Consider the following 20,024-nt stretch of genomic DNA (forward strand, 5'->3'; position numbering starts at 1 on the left):
AGTATATAATTATTTTTTTCAGGACAAGGAATAGCATCAACCAGACCTCAGAACATTATTCAGAAGAAAAAACAAAATCCAATGAGGCGTTTTGTGAAGAATGTCTTAAATGTAATAACGCTGATATACATAATCTTCATACACTTATGTCTATAATATTTAGGGAAGTTTAAGTTTGTCCCGTGGTGATGCTAATGTCGTGAAATGTAATTCCCTGATTTATTCAGAATACTTCGGAATGTTTATCTATTTGTCATAATTATGTGTGCATTAATTAAATTTTGTATTTATATGTAGGATCATAACTATAATTGAACATCGCTCTTTTTATCGTCTGCCACCAAGGAATATAATTCTGCAAATATATGCGAATTTTTTGTTTATACTATTTCTGTTTAATTCTAGCTGATGACAACGTGCAAATCATATTCAAGAAGCCAGAGAAACCGCGATGATATACAATTTGAATTTGAAGAAGAATTCTACCAGCAAGGTAAATCACATTTGATAACCGTAAAATCATATACATATATAACATCATTTTTACTCGTAATTACATGTAAACTATATGGTTGTTTTCCGTTGTACATCTTCCAAGTTGAACCAAAGCAAATACGAACTGAAATTATACTGCAAAGATCTTTTTAGAAGCATATTTTATAAGTATTTCAAAATTGTTACCATTTTTAAAAAACCCAGACTGATTTCGGACGTTGTTGTACTAAAAATAAAGGTGCTACGCTATCGGACTATTTATTTATTTAATACTTTGTAAAAGTAAAAAATGTAAAGAAAAAATATATTACTACCCAATACAGTGTGATAATATTGATTGATTAATTGATTGATTGATTTATCTATTGTAGGATTTATGGAATCAAGTTTTAATCTTGATAATGAGTTTTTAGATATATCTTTCTGGAACTTTGAACCGATCGAGGAAGACTTCTGGAGCTTTGAACCAACCGAGGAGGAATCTCCAATTAGCGTCCCAGATATAGACACATGGGAAATGTTACCTACAGAAAAAGATGAATTTCAAAGTGAATTGCATAAACAAAAAAAGGCTGGGAAATGTTTTATGTCACTGTTTAATTGTTTTGGTAATAGGAATTAGATCAGCTGTTTGTTTATACTGATTTTATCTTGCTATGTTAATGTTTTTATTTTTTTTCTATAATTATTGAATGTTACATTAAAATATTAGTTTTTTTTTGTTGTTGTTGTTGTTTTTTATTCAATTTACATTTCAAAACAGGAAAGTTTCTTCTACGGTTTATCTCAGACACGGATATGATGTTAAATGTGTGAAGATCTTTTAAAAGTCGTTCTAAGACTAGATACAGGTTGGTTGACTGATTGATTTATTGATAGGTGTTGGCTATTTCGTGTTGGTCAGTTTTATTGGTGGATGAAGTCGGAGTGCCCGGAGAGAACTATCTACCTTCTGCAGGAAAACTGACAGTCCTATTCAATTAAGATTGGCGTCGAATACACCGCCGCGTGCGGGGTTCGAGCTCACAACCCCAGTGTTGACAGGTTAGTGGTACAGTAGTGGACTACTTAAACCACGCGGCCACCGAGGCCCCGACTAGGTACAGACAAACGGACATAAACATTTTAAAAAAGCAATGTGTCAAAACCGCAAAATCTTGTCTTCAGGCCAGAGTCTGTAATAAAATACATATACGTGCATCCTGTCTGTAAGGATTAAAAATATATAGACGGAGCTTTATTTATAGCATAACTATTTTGGATTTACATTAATCATTATAGGCGGTCAAAATGGTAACGATTTTAATCGGACACTTTGCATTATAACTCATATTCTCCACCTTATATATTACAAACAGTCGGTAACATAAAATAGTACACCTAGCCCGTAACATGGTATAAGCGAAGTCATATATAAATTGTCCTTTCCCGTCAAAAGTGTACTCGATGATGTCAACAGTAATTTCATATTCAAATATTATTATACTGTTTGCTGTTCCTATTCCACTAAGTAACATTAGGTACCTTTGTACTTTTTCTCAGCAGTTGCGTGTACAAGTTTCACTGCAGAAATGCCTATATCATGTTTTCCCTTTACTCCGTCAACAGCATTTGATTCAGTCCGACACCTCTTATATCTAATAGGATTGATGATTTGTTGCTTACATAACGTCCATAGTGGAAAATAATTCATATATATGAGAAAACATTGACAAATCCTACAGTTATGCGCTGCAAAATGGGTCGACCGGTAGTTTAAAGGCGGAAATTTTAGATTGCCACTGGAAAATGAGAGAATGTTTGTTAACGGCAGAAATTTCACCCAGCGACAACACATCTGCGAACCACTAAAAATGTTGTACACGTTTTTTTTTTCCAAATTTTTAATGATGCAGAGAAATATTCAGAATGCAAGCGAGTGGTTGTACTAATTTTTTAGATATTTTTTTTCTTTAAATGGTGTTATTGTTCATTTTACCAAGGAGGTTGTACAACCTCCTTGATTTTATTTTCTACTTAACCTGGCATTAAAAAACATTTTCAACAAGTGTTTTAGGATTTTTATCAAAATAGTTTTCAGAAAAAATGTATCAATTTATGATTATATATATGATAGTAACGCTCCGGCATTTCCATTGAGTTTAAGCAGGTGATATTCGCAAGTTTAGTTCCCCCTGTTGTTGTACGTGCGGTTTTAAGCTTTTTCAATCCTTTGTATTATTCTTAATTACATACAACCATGACGTATTTCAGAATCGGTTTCATAATTTTCTATTTTTAATTGTTTCCGGTGTCTTTTATATAAGTTACTATGCGGTTTAAGTTTTGCTCATTGCTGAAGGCCGTATGGTGACTTGATGTTGTCCTTCGGTCTTGGCGGATATATAGTTGTGTCAATGGCAATGATACCACATCTCCTTATTTTTGTATTGTCAAATACGTTTTTAATTTTCATTAGAATGTTGATTCTTAAATAACTTAAGACTATTTATCATATAATCAATAGAGCCTCTTGTTTATTTTTGTTACTGTGTTGATTGTTTGCCTTATCATTGTCCATAACCGAATATTTAAGAAATAATTCATGGGGGCTTGAATATATCGTGATTTTACCACGGGTTGGCCCTTTATGACAAATATTTTACCCTGAGCGATAGCGAGGGGTAAAATATCGGCATAAAGTGACAACCCGTGGTAAAATCACGATATATTCAAGCCCCCATGAATTATTTCGATTCTAATAGGACAAATACGGCAATTCTTTTGGATCAAAGCGCTCTAGGTGAAGGCATTATTTGCCGTTCCCATAAATAAACGCACTATTAAATTGACGTAAAAGAACGGAGAAAACTGAATAAATGGCACGCTTAAACTATTTACAATGACATATTTAGATAGGTTTGGATGAATCTAAAAAATAATTGTATTTATATGTCTTATATGTAAACAAAAAATGGCTTATATAACACATTTTAGCATCGTTTGTTTACGTTTCCTTTTTGTGATGATTTTCGGTTTCACAAGCGTGTATTTTCCCGTAAAATGCTTATATTCTTACGTCATCATTCTATGACGTCGGGTAGCTCATTCATAAAAAAGCATATGACGCGGGTACGATCGGAACAGCCCAAACAATATATTCATATTTTACCACGGGTGTGTACTCAAAGCGTTTGAAGAACGTCATGTTAGAACATTTAATATATATATGTTACATGCGTTTTCTTAATTTAGGCATTTGTAAAATGCCTGAAAACTTTAGGTATTTGCTAAAATGCCGGTAAGATTCAGGCATTTCATACAATGACTAATTTGTTTAGGCATTTTATAAAATTTTATAAAATGCCTGAAATGATTTTATAGTATGAATTATTATCAAAAACTGAGCAAGTGAAAGTATCAAACAACAGAACAGTTTTATCTATGATAATTAATGAATTTTAAAGCTTGCATTCTAAGAGTTTTAATAATTCAAAATAAATTCTACAGAATTATTTAAAATTCTCAAAAGACCCGAACTTGACAATTATTTGTTATTTCATATAATGTTTGGGTGGCAGGATATGTTACACATTTGTCCTATTTTTTTAAATACATCGTTTGGAATAAAATCTTGTCTTGACACTACAAGCCACAATACGCTAACGTCATGTGACAGACACGGTCAAATTTCAGAATGCAAAGAAAAAAGGGGGGACTCGAGAATAAATACGGAATTATAACTTTTATTAAACCTGTATTATCAGTAAACCGATAAACATTAATATATTAGCGAAAACATTACACATGTGCTTCACGATTGTGGTCTTTAATAACAATAGTTAGTGTGCACAATAACACACTAATGTTACAAACAATTTTGGTAATAATACGTATGCTACTGTAGTCAAATTTTAGATTAAAAACAAATATTGTATCATAAAAACTCATACTGACTGAAAACCTTTATGAGAATAATTTATCACATAACTGTTAGACGTCACTATAGTGTTGCTGTGGGTAACGTTCAGACATGGTTACAATGTCACTGTTAACGCCATAAGATGACCAAGAGGTATGTGAACACATAAATTTACTTTCAACCTGGAAGTTCTATCTAGACTGTATTAATGGCCACTAGTTTAATGGTGATTTTGGCTTTCTTGTTCTTATTTAGAGCTTTTCTCCATCTATATAATTTACACCGACAGCTTTCACATGTGAAATTTGGAAAATAAGTTGGATCGTTTGTAACGTCAACATCTTAAGATAATTTGATGTCTCTTGCGTACTTCGATTTTTTACAAGGCAAATGATGCGTGGTTCTCTTTTCTAGTTTTCCACACAAACGACAGTTAAATTCAGAATCCATGTCTGAAAGCTAAAGCAGATATAATACTTACAATGACAAAATTATTATTCATTATCTACCTAACTTGTCATTTACAACAAATAAGTATTAAAACAAGAATTTAAAAGAAATGAAATTTGACAATGAAAACATTAGTACTATTTAATAAACTAGCTAATTCATACGTTAATCAACTTAAATAATTAAGGGTCATGTCATCGTTATAAACAAAGAAAACCTCATTATCAGTTAACAATACTTAAACTTCTAGATAAATTAAAATGGATTTTACTGCCACAAGCCTAAATACATACATTGAATGATATGAGTAGAATATGTTTAAGTCAAATAACTCAGTTTGTCTCGTCACAAGTCCCGCACACAACTCAACAATTTGATTTAATTCGTTTCTTGGATGTCTCCACAAAGTTCCGACAACCCTGAATGTTTTTTAAACGTCTGATGGCGTGTACAACATAAAATTGACACCAATTTAAATACCGTCCAATTTAGAAAGCGGAGTGTATAATGAATATTCGGTAAAACAAAATGAAGGAAATCGAAAAAAGTTCGCCTGGCAAATAATTAAGCAGGCCTTGTAACAAGTGAAACGAATAATCCGTTTCAAACTCCTGATCAAAAGATACTTATGATGGTTTTATGTCTGTTTCAAAAATATCTCGATTAAATCGTGTGGTCCTGTTTTGTAGGTGGAGGTAGCCGTGATATCTATAAAAATATACAGACCCTTAACCGAATCGTAAATTCAACACTTTGCTTGAATAGTGCCCGGATGTGGTAATCTTTTGAAACTTTATTCTATCACCTCATCTGTCCGGAAAAAAAACTAACTGACTAAAGTTGATAAAAAAAGAAAATGTCAGAGAAAATGTGTATTAGGTATTGTCCCTTTCAATACAGAATAACTTAAACTTCTAGATAAAATGAAAAAAAATTAGTAGAATCGGAAAAGGACAAAACAATCCTCGAATTGGAACCATATTTTGCAGAAATGGTACTTCTATAATTCCTCTTTCTGATTTATTATACACGACTCCACAGACAACCCGAAGTGACCAATGACAAAGTTTTTTGAATTAGAGCATACAAGAAAATATGGTTAAAAATTGATTTTGAATGAACAGTTATGATGGAATTCGTCATCAAGGCGAGGAGTCTCAGAGAAATGTATACAAGCATTGCTTATTTAATTTGATAAACTGAATTGTAAAATTTGCGTCTTTTACACCATATCCAATTTTTAAAATAGTTTTTTTCGGTATGAAAATTATATCGGGCTTTGTGGAAAAAATATATTGAGGGAATGCAAATAACTTCTATTGTATCATGTTTACAGGGGTATGACTATTGTCTAAGGGTTGTGAGTGTGAGTTCATTAAATTTACCGGCCTAGAAAGCTATAAACTGGAATCCCTTGTATAATGCTTTTTGTTTCATTATTTTATTTTTTTAAGTTGTCAAGTACACAAATAATCTTTAAATTAGGATTTAAAACTACACATTTCTCTATTCTATAAACATATAAAATAAGGAGATGTGGTATGATTGCCAAAGTAGACAACTATTTACCAGAGAACAAATGACGTAAATGTTTGCAACTATAGGTCAACGTACTTTAGCCTTCAACAAGGAGCAAAACCCATACCGCATAAAAAGCTACAAAAGACCCTGGCATGAATTACAAATTTCAAATAAACGAACATTTTGAAAAAAAGAGTGATCGATGTAAAGTAATAAAATCAGATTCGGATGTTTTATTATTCCTTTATTTTGATCATTTTGCAGAATTTTCTTGTAGTTGTTCAACAAAATGAAAAGAAAAGGGGGACCAACGATCTTAAACTTAATCGATCTTTAATTACTTTGAAACAATGCAATGTTATGACAATAATATATGAATATACAAATAATGACCGAATTTTTGCATGATCCTCGTCTGTGTACTGTGGAATAAATTGTTATCATTTTATTGTTTCTAAGTCATATCAGCAGTATCAAACACACCCACACAGCAATGTCTTTTGAATGATTATCTTTGCTTTTTGAGATGATCCTCACTATCGTGTAGTAGCATTGGTATTTAACAGCAGCGCCAGAATCGTAACGACTTTTCTAACACGTCTAATATAAACAGTAAAAAACACAAAGAAATTAGAAAAAAAGCAAAATAACTTACCATGTACGTCTGTTTAAGTTTACGAACTTCTTGTCTGAGTTTAAGTTTAAGTATAACCTCTCGATTTCTCTCAGCATCCAGAAGTTAGGCACCACGCACCTTTTGTAAATAAAACAGGCGTTTATTATATATTATTAACCAACTTACTACAATATGTATAGAAATGCCCATGCTTTATAAATGGAAAATTTCGACAACTGGTCATTATGAACGGAGAAATTGCTACAGCCAGTTATTACGAAATCTCAGTCATGCATTACGAAATCACACCCGTGCATTACGAAATCACAGCCATGCATTATGAACAGATGAAACGAGACATCGATTAAATCAAGGCAAAAAGAATAATTGATTTATGGTTTTTTCCAGTTGTCAAAAATGAAACTCAAAGAACAAGTGCACACACATAAAAACCAATTCCATCTAAAAAATAATGCCATGTTTTATGAACAAACATATATTTAATTATAAAATTTGTCAACAGAAGCACCAAAGTACATATGTTTTTTTTTTCTCTTATTGGCCCTGATACATATATCCTTAATATTAATTATGGACTCTGACTGTTCTTGAATGAAGTTGGTTAATAAAAGTATCAATATATGGACTATTTCATATTGGCCCTGTAACATGCCCGAGGTATTAATAATGGCCAAGGATGGTTGTAATGGCCCGAGGCAACGCCGAGGGCCATTACAACTGTCCGAGGCCATTATTAATACCAAGGGCATGTTACAGGGCCAATATAAAAAGTGCATACATTAATACTATAACAGCGCACCTCTTAAAAATATAACAGGTATTCAAAATTACCAGACTTGTTATAAATCACGTGACTGATAACAAATACCATATGCGGTATCAGAGATAGTCACCAAAGGAGTCCAATATATCGACGAGACACTAATCAATGCGAATTGCACAATCTTTTGTCTTCATTACTGATCTCAGCGGGTAATTCCTGTCTCTGAGATTTCATTGGATTCATTAATTGACTGATTAAACCAAATATCTTTGAAATATATTAAAATTTTATTTAAATTATATTAGTCGGCCATGGCAAAATAAAAAAAAAATAAATGTATGTACAACAAACAAATAACACAACAAACTAACAAATATATATCGAAAGATTAAACTCTTGATCATATTTTCGTAATGCTAACGATTGTTTGTAAAGTTCAAATTTAGGTTTAAGAATTTCTTGTATTTGTAAATTAGGACAAATTGTGTCTAAATTCTATATTGTTTTTCGAAGTTTTTGAACAAATCATCTCTCCATTGTATATTATTTTACAATGAAGGAGGACATTAGGTTTATCTTTAACTTCGATTAATTCAGTGCCCCTACTGTATCCGTGTTCCCACGAAACATTTTGTTTAAATTTTATTTCTATATTTTAGATGTAAATGACACACAATACTTAACGAATAATTGTCTAATTTTAAAACTAGTCTCTCTTTATAGACAGTCTTCTAGTTTTATTTCAGTTTTCACGTGGCTCAACAAAAACAGTTTAGAGTTATTTACCAAGCTGTTTAATTTAAATTCTTGTTATTAATATCATGATGATATGAAGGTTTCTTAGGATTATTATTCAGTACAATCTAAACCAAATTCTTCAAAATGTTTTTGGAAAGTGCAATGTATTATACATTCCATCATCTAAAATGGACAGAGTACTTCCTTTTACAACATAAACCACATTATCTGTTTGTTAAAAGTTGTAAGTGACCATTCACTTCTTTTTATCTTAGAATATCACAATATCTTTTTGGTAAATCTGCGGGTTCGTAGATATTTTTGCTGATGAAGTCAGTATCAAAACGAATGATCAGCAATACACGATCTATGAAAAAAATTATTTGATGTTTTAAGCGAAGTTACTAAATATATAACTTGGTCACAGATAATAACAACACCTTCGCAAAGTTAGAATCACGGAACGTGTTTAGTTTTCTGTCTTTTGAAAAAAGTGAAAGAATAGAAACATAATCTGTTATCAGTTGAATTTAAGTCACATATTAATATAACACAATGTAACACGTAGACGGATAAGGGAAAGACCTACTACTTTTAATCACCCTTTATCGACAGAATAGACATGCATGGAAGGGGGAGGGTTCGAAAGGAAGTCTTGTGCAAATAAGTAGCATTAAATTTCAAGGCACTGCATGAATACTTGAACATATGTACATGAAATTGTTTGAAAGAAAAAAACTGACAGGGATGTTCATTAGTCGGTATAATTATTTGATAATAGGTTTTACTTTTATTTACCTCTATTTTCATCAAATTGTTTTGGAAATCAATAAGCAAAATGAGACCGGAAACAGAGCACTCGCCACCAGATCGTCCGTGTCCTCGGTGGGGCGAACAAGATGACATAGAACACGGAAGGAATTACAGAACTACTGATGGATACTCTAAATGGTAAGTACAGTCATTAATATGGAGCGGAAAGTAACTGATCTGGATGGATTCCAGTAGTTGTAAGTACAGTAATAAAAGAAGAAATTACTATGAATCTGATTAACACTACATTAACATGAAATCTCTGATTAACATTTCATTAACATGAAGTCTCTGATTACCACTACATTAACATGAAATCTCTGATCAACACTACATTAACATGCAATCTCTGATTAACACTACATTAACATGCAATCTCTGATTAACACTACATTAACACGCAATCTCTGATTAACAAAACATTAACATGAAATCTCAGATTAACGCTACATTAACATGCAATCTCTGATTAACACTACATTAATATGAAATCTCTGATTTACACTACATTAACATTAATCTAAGGACTAACAATCTAAGAAGATGAAAAAGTATTGCAAGTTTGTATTGCATCAATAGGTAGCGGAAAACTATCAATGTTAATATCTTGTAGAGTATTAGTAATCAATTTAGAATCTGGATTATTCTATTCTTGTTGACTAAGAAAGTCAGAGACTCATCATTTCAAAAATCTGAATCATGGTAATTTTTACCACAGTGTTGATCTGGAAAATATCCGTATGAATCAAGAAGTTATATTTTGTTACTGAAAAATGTTATGAACTGAAAGATGGCTGCCCATCAGTCACTGTTAGCGATTTATTAGAGCATACACCAATCAGTAATTATTTCAATTTTTAGTTTTTTCCCCCATATGGGGCTGGTGAGATATTGACATAACTTGGCGTCCGTCGTCGTAAACTTTTTCAAAGATTTTCTCCGCTGAAACTACTGAACCAATTTCAACCAAACTTGGGATGAATGATCCTTATGGTATCTAGTATAAACTTTTGGTTTCTTTTTCAGTCAGTAAACAAATATTATATCTTGCTTTAATAGATAGAGTGAATCTGACGGGGCAAAATGCTCAAAATGTCAAAATCCGCCTATTTTGCCTTCTTAACCACAATTATCAGATGGCTTAAAAGCAGATTATGTTGCTACAATTAAATGGCGATTTTTGACAAATTATTCTGTTTTGCCGCCCTGAAAACTATAATAGATATGTAGAATCTGTTAATGAAAAAACTGATCAGCTATACAAGACATACAAACAAATTAATAATCAGTTAAATCAAATTAATAATTTGTTATATTAAAATTGGTAATCTGTTATATCAAATAAATAATTTGTTATATCAAATAAATAATTTGTTATATCAAATTGATAATCTGTTATATCAAATTAATAAATATAGATTCTACCACTGCATCGAGTGTGATACGATATTTATCCACTCGAGACAGTTAAATTTTCAAATTTAAAACGCGAGGCTCGCCGAGCGTTTTAAATATTTAAAATTTAACTGTCGAGAGTGGATAAATATCGTATTACACGAGATTTGGTGGTGGAATCTGTTTCTCTAATGATTTTCAAACAATACGCAGGTAAATTTATTCCTTCTTTTCGAATGATCTGCAAAAAGATGTGCTCTTTCTATGTGACGTCATCAGGCATGGTCGCCTTTTTTCATGCCGTCACAATAGGAAATTCAGAGGAAAGGAAGAAAATTCGACGTCATAATCGGATTTTAACCAATGAAGAACTGAGATCAAACGAACCACACGTTGATTAAAATTTGTTTATACAATGGGTGCAGAAAGGGATAAATTGACGAAGAGTTAGAGAAATATAGATTCTACCACTGCATCGAGTGTGATACGATATTTATCCACTCGAGACAATTAAATTTTCAAATTTAAAACGCGAGGCTCGCCGAGCGTTTTAAATATTTAAAATTTAACTGTCGAGAGTGGATAAATATCGTATTACACGAGATTTTGTGGTGGAATCTGTTTCTCTAATGATTTTCAAACAATACGCAGGCAAATTTATTCCTTCTTTTCGAATGATCTGCAAAAAGATGTGTTCTTTCTATGTGACGTCATCAGGCAGGGTCGCCTTTTTTCATGCCGTCACAATATGAAATTCAGAGGAAAGGAAGAAAATTCGACGTCATAATCGGATTTTAACCAATGAAGAACTGAGATCAAACGAACCACACGTTGATTAAATTTTTTTTATACAATGGGTGCAGAAAGGGATAAATTGACGAAGAATTAGAGAATCTGTTATATCAAATTGAAAATCTGTTATATCAAATTGATAATCTGTTATATCAAATTAAGGATGTTTGCTCCTCTTGTTTTTGAATTTTCGCCATATTTTCTGAATCCTCTGGTTTTATCCATGTATTGCCATTAAACAAATTTTGCCCACTAACCCCTACTTTTCTTTTCATAATTTTATTACATATAGTTTAAAGAGCCATTTTTGAAAATTTTATATCATCCTTGTTATTTTTTCATAGTTTTTGAAAGAAAAAAGGTGCTAATGTTAAATGTATGAAAAATCTAGAGAGAATCATTTCCCGCCAAATTTTCAATTGCTTATATCACAAAAACAAGGACACGGACCTATAATTTTTTTCTGCTTTTTAAGTTCCATTATTAATATACTATTAATTTATAACAGTCTTTAAAAAAGTTTGTTATTTTGAAACAGAGGAGCGAACATCCTTAATTAATTGTTATATCAAATTGGAAAAAGTAAATTAATATGGCCTTAAAAGGCTTCCGTACAAACAGGCCAATATGACCGAAACCATTGGACGATTCCTGAAGAAGTTATGCATGGTCCTAAAATGACAATTTTTGACTAATTTTTATGTTTTGCCAATTATCTCTAGAACTATAACAGATAGATAAAAATTGTAAGCACCAAAAAAAACACATCAGCAATATAGGGTCTACAAGAAAGGCTTAAGACAAAAATCCATTGGACGAATCCTTATATGATTTATTGCTCTTAAAACAATTGCTTAATTGTATTACTTAGTTTTATAATTTTGCAAACCATCTTGAAAACTATTGTAGAAATGTAGAAACTTTAAATATCAAAAATGATCAGCTATACAAGATCTACAAAAATGATGACCAGCTATACAAGAATTACAAAAATGATCAGCTATACAAGAGTTACAAAAATGATCAGCTATACAAGATCTACAAAAATGATCAGCTATACAAGAGTTACAAAAATGATCAGCTATACAAGATCTACAAAAATGATCAGCTATACAAGAGTTACAAAAATGATCAGCTATACAACAGTTACAAAAATGATCAGCTATACAAGAGTTACAAAAATGTCATACGATGACTCATTAACGAGGCATTGCCATTTGACGATTTTTGACGAATCAAGTTTTGTATTTTTGAATTATCTCGAAAACCATAATAGATAGGTACAAACTGTGCACTGCAATGATCAGCAATGCATGATCTACGAAATAATATAACTGATTGTAACAAAGTAAACATTAATATCAAAATTGCGCATCTTTACAAGGTGAGCAATATAGGCTCTTAGGAACCTCTTGTTCAGTAATCTATTCTCTTTTTACAAACACTTAAACTTTGTGTAAAGTATGTCATCTAGAATTTAAGCTAATAATAGAATAAAATGGTTCGTTATATCTCTGACTAGATTTACATGTATTTTAGACAAGGGAATTATATATATTTACACATCTACATTTTGCCGTATTGCTGCTTTTTTTTCAGTCGTTCAAACTTTGATGCTTGCCATGAACTTCCGATAGAACATGAAGTGAAGTACTTAGAAGGATTTGCGTACGTATATTCTATGTCTACTACATCTACTACTAATACTACTAGAAGCGTACGTATATTCTGTGTCTACTACATCTACTACTAATACTACTAGAAGCGTACGTATATTCTATGTCTACTACATCTACTACTAATACTACTAGAAACATATACAAAAAACAAAATCAGCAAATAATGATAATATTATAATGATAATAATAATAATCGTTTCCTTTTGAGTTCTTGGATTTATGTTTAGCAAAATTCATTCTGTTCTCTTATTACTGGCTAGCAATATGTGTATTTGGCAGTCCTTCACTTTAAAGCTGAGACTTATACAATTTATAAGTGGTCAGAGTCTTAAATGTATATTCCTTCACATTAAGCTTAATCAGATCTATGTGACTGATTTACATGATTTATTTGATGAAGCACTGTACTTAAAAATTACATTATTTCTTTCAGCTATCCAAAACCATTTGAAGTTTATATGAGGTAAGGCTATAGTAATTTTGTTATTTGAGTTTAGCGGATGGAATTTGTGATTGGTGATCTCGTTCTGTTTGTATACAATGCGTTTTTCCAAATATGATTCTTTTGTTCTCTGCTGCCAAGCAGTTGACTTATGGAGTACCCTTGTTGTCTAAGCAGCCATGTGACTGTCTGCGTCAACAACCAGAACTCATTATACATAAATGTCGCTGCAGACTCGACAAAAAGCACAAGTATGTACGGTCTATTTGAATATTATTTATCTATAAACATACACCATAAGCCTAAAACCCATAATTGTCTCGATTTTGACTTATCACGGTTTCCGTGGTGAAAACGTTTAGATCTTATTGGCACCAAACAACTGGAAGTGCATTCACATGGTAAAATGCTGTCCCATAAACTGAAATTAGGTTTTTTTATTATTGTTTTCTAGAAACTCCCTCTGATAGAGGGAGTATTTGAACAATGTTCTCTTCATTTTATATGACCATAGCAACCACAACTTATAACTTAACTGCAGATCTTGTTAAATTGACATTGCAAGACAACACATTTCTATCTTAACTAACAATAATATATCTGAGATAAATGAACAGTAAATCTGACCTATTTTTAGAAGTCGGGTAAAGGATTTACCAGCTCCTACAAGACGTGTAGACCGTGGTGAACATTTGGAGATGTTTCCCAAGCATGATCCGAGCAGACAGGATGGACAAGGTATTGTACAGAGTCTCCAATCTCAGGGAATTTTCCTTTGTCTATCACTTTCTTTTGCTAATCCATGATCGCTAAAATGAAATTAACAAATAAAAAATTATTTTGGTGTTCAAAATTTATAGTAGGCCCAAGTACATGTTAAAGAGAGACGGAAGATACCAAAGGGGTCAACATATAAGTCGAAGACAAACTCACAAAGTCATTACAAAAAAGAAAACGACGAAAAGACAAACAGCAGTCTACAAAACACAACATACAAAACTAAAGATTGAGCAACACGAACCCCACCCAAATTGACCGGGGGTGATTTCAAGTACTTATACACTTATAGTTTTTTTTAATATTGTATATTTATTCTTTATTTTATTAAACAGTGGAGTTTTCTATTTATTTTCAGTAAGAGCTTTCAAGATGTTTTTGTAGATCAGACTATTAGTTTGTTTTTGTCATTTGCACACATATTTCCATATTATTCTGACCTCTAACATAACAAATTATAGGAATACCATGAATACATGCCTTTTGGGGCCCTTTATAGCTTGCTGTTCGGTGTGAGCCAATGCTCCGTGTTGAAGGCCGTACTTTGACCTATAATGGTTTACTTTTATAAATTATAACTTGGACGGAGAGTTGTCTCATTGGCACTCATACCACATCTTCCTATATCTACTTGCATTAGGCTACCTACCTACCTCTCATAGAGTTGTTATAATGGTTCTTTAACGTGCCTATAACGTGGTACTAACCTTCAATTGGCATTGGTTTTTAATGTTCCCATTGTGACTGGATGGGACTACGAATTTACACAATCCTTACAGCCAAACGAACGCCTCATTTTAGCCATGCTTTTAGTGCCAGAACGAGATAAGTCCAGGGATTACATTTCTATACTTCAGTCAACCCTTTGGGGTCTAACCTATTCAGACTACACACTTTAAGTTAAATATAATGTTCTTAAATTCGTATTGATTTTCATATAAAAAGGTTTATGTGATAAAACAGTTTGTATAAAATAAGAAGATGTGGTATGATTGCCAATCAGACAACTATACACCAAATTCCAAATGACGCGAATATAAGTAACTATAGGCCGGCGTACAGCCTTCAATAATGACAAAACCTATATACCGTAAAGTTAGCTATAATAGGCCCCGATATGGCCAAATGTGAAACAATTCAAACGAGAAAACGAACGACCTGATGTATTACAAAACAATTAACTAAAAACAAATACGATAGACATCAACCAACGCTAAAAACTGAACTGATTTCAGACAGGCAAATATAGAATGTGGTGGGGTTAAACATGTTTTTGAGCACTAACCTCCCCCTAACATGGTAGAGTGGTGTAACAGCACAACATAAGAACAAACTGTAAAAATCAGTTGAAAATGGTTTGACTAATCAGATTGGCACGAAACTCAAAAACAACTAACATAAACACAAAAGTCGCATAGTACTAACATAAGAGTACTCGCAGTTAGTCGATTACTGAAAGCTAGTTCAAAGTTAATCAACAAATCATGTTTCCCAGACTAAAGTATCAATCAGTAAACATCCGACGGATTAAGTGAATAGACGTCACAAACAGTCATAGAACGTCAGGACCTTGTACAATGCCTCAATATAGGTACATAATATCGACAGAATGTAGGAACAAACGTGTTCATAACTGTATAGCAATTCATGTACCCTATTTGTTATGGTAGCCGGAGTAGACCATATTTTTAAGTCTGACTGAGATGTTACAACTAAGAAGGGAAATATAATGTGTTGTACTGATAGCTCTCTAAATTTGTTTTAATTTGACAGGTCAGTACAGGTTGTCAGAAGCAACAAGAAATTCGCTTGAAGCAACCAGATGTAAACTGTATGAAAAATCTCGATACCAAATTCTCCTTCCCGGCAAATATCAAGCCAATAAAGAAAACACAGAAATACAGTTATTCAACATTAACCGGATACAGTGTCCTAAAACACCCAAACACGAGGAGTGTATCCAAACGCGACATACATCGAACGCTGCTTTATTTTCACGATTTCCGCAAAAAGACGACAGTTTAGAAATTAATGATAATGATGTCCAACATTCATGTTTTCGAGTCGATGACTTCAATCAGAACTTCCCATTTTTATTGTCTTCTATATACAACTATAGACTACCATCTTCTCTACATCAACCAGACGACCATTTGCAAGAAGATTATTTGTCATTACTAAAATTGCAAGAGATGGCAGATAAAAAGGAAGTTCTACATCCACAAAGAATTTTTCATAGACCAACAGTTCCAGATAAAATTGGCGTATTTATGGACTCGGTGAAAACAGAAATGAATATATGTGAATACGATAAAACACACCAAGAGACGGTCAGCGAGTCGGTTGTTCGGGAGATACCAGAACCTTGTGTTGGGGAATGGGAAAACTCGTCAGTTTTACACAAACTGAAGCTATCGGACAAGGCTGGAACTCAACAAAGGTATGTCAATCAAATCATCAGGTCACGCTACAAAAGTCCGATGTATAATTGAAAAGTCATTATTCCTATCTATATTTATATATTGGCCACTTTGAGGGTAAGGAGGATCTCTTCAGGTGATCATCATTTAAACTATTTGCCTTTGACTGTCATATACCCCTGGCGTAATACGGGCGTTTCTGCAATTGGAAGTCAACCAGGTTTTATAGACCTGAATTTTTATGACAGTGATACATAGTTCAAATCTGCCTCTAGGAAAATTTGAAGCACATAAAAAGTATCAATATTGACAGAGCACTTTTTGGTAATTGATACCATTGAATATAAGATACCTTATATCTGTATGTTTAAGCTTAATACTGCAGTGGTTAACTAAATAAGTAATAACATTACACGGTACTAATATTACTGCAAAAGATGCACATTTCGAAATAAAGTCACTTTAGTGATGCCCTTAAGAGAGTAAGAGCTATTCTTTTCAGATTTTTTTGGTGGAAATATTCAAAAAGTAGAAAATTAAAAGTAAACTGCTTTGAAATTATAATTCTGACGACAACACACGAACGACACAGGTGTAAAGCAAAATGTTGTCCTATGAAATATTGTCCAGCAAGACAATATTTCATGAGTATGTATCATGATAGGAAAAAAATCTCCACAGAAGGACAAAATCTAATATAAAATAATGTTCATGTTGGACAATATTTCATAGATAAATAGTAATGAAATTTTGTCTCATTAAAGTTCATTAATGGAGTATCATGAAACTTTGTCTTATGAAAGGGAGATTATGATAATTAATATTTTGGGCAATGATATCATCAAAGTGTTTTATTTTATTGATAATAACAAACATATATTATAAGTGATTGTCAGTACTTTACTTATACAATGTATTTAAACAGTGTAATATGGTACTATTAACATATTTGACTTTAAGTCATGCTTGTGTACTATAGACATGCATGATAGATGAGAGTTATTCACGGTTATACACGTATTTTTTAAGAACAGTATTTCAAAGATTCCAGAAACAATTTCATTGAGTAAGATTTCCCAGGGAAGACATAATTTTATTAGGAAATATTTTTATGGACAGTATTTCACTGTGAATTATTGTCAGGGACATTATTTCACAGTGATATATAATCCGAAGAACCTGACAAAATTTCGATGCATAATGAGATATTGTCCTGGACAGTATTTCATTATAACATATTGATTTGATTTTGATTTTTGGTGTTTAACGCCACTTTTAAGCACCGCTTTTGGGCTATTTCGTGGCGGCCAGTTTTTATTGGTGGAGGAAGCCGGAGTGCCCGGAGAAAACCACCGACCTTCGATAGTAAAACTGACAATCCTAGTCAATTAAGTTGGAGTCGAGTGCATCCGCGCGAGCGGTTATAACATATTGTGTACGGACAATATTTCATTGTGGACATTATTTTATGTTACACACGGACAAACAAGAAATGGTGTTTATGACACGACTAAAATGTCTTACATGACTATTATTCGGTAAACAGTTAGTTGATGAGTGATGAATCTGAAACCACGTCCCACGGTATAGCATGCTGACATGAAGCCACGTCTAATGGTACAGCATGCTGACATGAAGCCACGTCTAATGGTACAGCATGCTGACATGAAGCCACGTCTTATGGTACAGCATGCTGACATAAAGCCACGTCTAATGGTACAGAATGCTGACATGAAGCCACGTCCCAAGGTATAACATGCTGACATGAAGCCATGTCTAATGGTACAGCATGCTGACATGAAGCCACGTCTAATGGTACAGCATGCTGACATGAAGCCACGTCCCAAGGTATCGCATGTTGACATGAAGCCATGTCTAATGGTACAGCATGCTGACATGAAGAAACCACATAACAAATTTCAGGAAACTCTGATTTGTATTTCCCTCGATATGCGATGAAAATTTCATACAAGGTCATGTTTAGAATATAAAGAGAAATTATTAGTTTAACAGAATGTTGATGACTGATGAATCTGGAAACAGTATAACTCCACTCCTTCTGAGCTGTACAATTTTATTGCATATGCTTTCAATAGCTTGTCTGCTTTGTGTTGATCTAGATCTTCCCGCTATACATCACGGTTTGTAACATAGTCTTATTTGTATAGTAACCTAATAATATGCATGAAAAAACTCAGGGAAATCAAACAAATATTAATAAGAAAGAAAATTAAAATCATCACATATCGGTATATTTTATATTTTTCAGATATCACAGCCTCCACGAGGAACCACTACCAGATCTTAGAGACAACGGAAAATATTCAAAACGAGTCAACTTTTATGGATTCAATTCATCAGCATTTAGAGGTTAATCTATGCATTCATTTAGATTACAAGCGCAGGATATTTGTGAAAACAGACAGTTACAATTATAATTGTACTGGTTTGAGCTTACCTTCTATATACTATATCAAGAAAAGACTCAAACATCGACAATAACTAGTCAAAATAACTTGTCTGTAATTTTTGATTCATCAATAAATAAATATATTTATATTATATCAATTTGAAATATTATGAATTTATGGCTCGATCACTTTCGAGGATTATGCCAGGCAATGGGCTAAACGCGAGAAAGAAGACGTAGATACTCTTTCTGAATGGATTAAGGCTGTGAGGTCGTTGATACAAATCCGAATTAAGAAACTAAATGGGCATATCAATACCCACGCAACATCAATTTTTAAAGACCCAAATGTTGCAAAACACTTGACCTACCTCCATGACAAATATGTTGTTGTCCCCGCAGATAAAGCCCCAAACAACATCGTTTTTGTGTGTAAATATCATTACATAAACTGCTTGATAAATGAATTAGGTATTGACAATTCACTTGGAAACTCAACATATACCCTCACGACACTTACCAAAGAGGAAATCCTGGATAATCATAGGTCTGTTCTATGTTCCTTTGGAATTTCAACCAAAGATGAAGAACTGGATCTTCCATCACTGTATTGGATACCTAAACTACATAAGTGTCCTTACAAACAACGGTATATTGCTGGGTCTTCCAAGTGCTCCACGAAACCTCTTTCTAAATTATTAACATCTATTTTATCAGCAATCAAAGCCGGGCTCCAAAGTTATTGTGAAACTGCCTATTCTAGAGGTGGCGTGAATCAGATGTGGATACTA

General features: G+C 32.7%; 2 protein-coding genes across 2 annotated transcripts in view; one reads left to right on the forward strand and one right to left on the reverse strand.

The window, feature by feature from the left end:
* The window catches only part of LOC127724703 (E3 ubiquitin-protein ligase parkin-like), a 558,693-nt gene that overhangs the window by 378,000 nt on the left and 160,669 nt on the right, over window positions 1–20,024 (reverse strand). The gene's annotated exons all lie outside the window — the stretch shown is intronic.
* LOC127724713 (uncharacterized) lies at window positions 9,344–19,323 on the forward strand. Its single transcript, XM_052231795.1, has 6 exons — window positions 9,344–9,456; window positions 13,105–13,173; window positions 13,618–13,647; window positions 14,264–14,364; window positions 16,177–16,843; window positions 19,093–19,323. The coding sequence occupies exons 1-6, from the start codon at window positions 9,344–9,346 to the stop codon at window positions 19,196–19,198; spliced, it is 1,086 nt and encodes a 361-aa protein (XP_052087755.1). The 3' UTR covers window positions 19,199–19,323.

The sequence above is a fragment of the Mytilus californianus genome, unplaced genomic scaffold (genome assembly GCF_021869535.1).
Source record: "Mytilus californianus isolate M0D057914Y unplaced genomic scaffold, xbMytCali1.0.p SCAF_14, whole genome shotgun sequence".
In the NCBI taxonomy this organism is placed as follows: domain Eukaryota; kingdom Metazoa; phylum Mollusca; class Bivalvia; order Mytilida; family Mytilidae; genus Mytilus; species Mytilus californianus.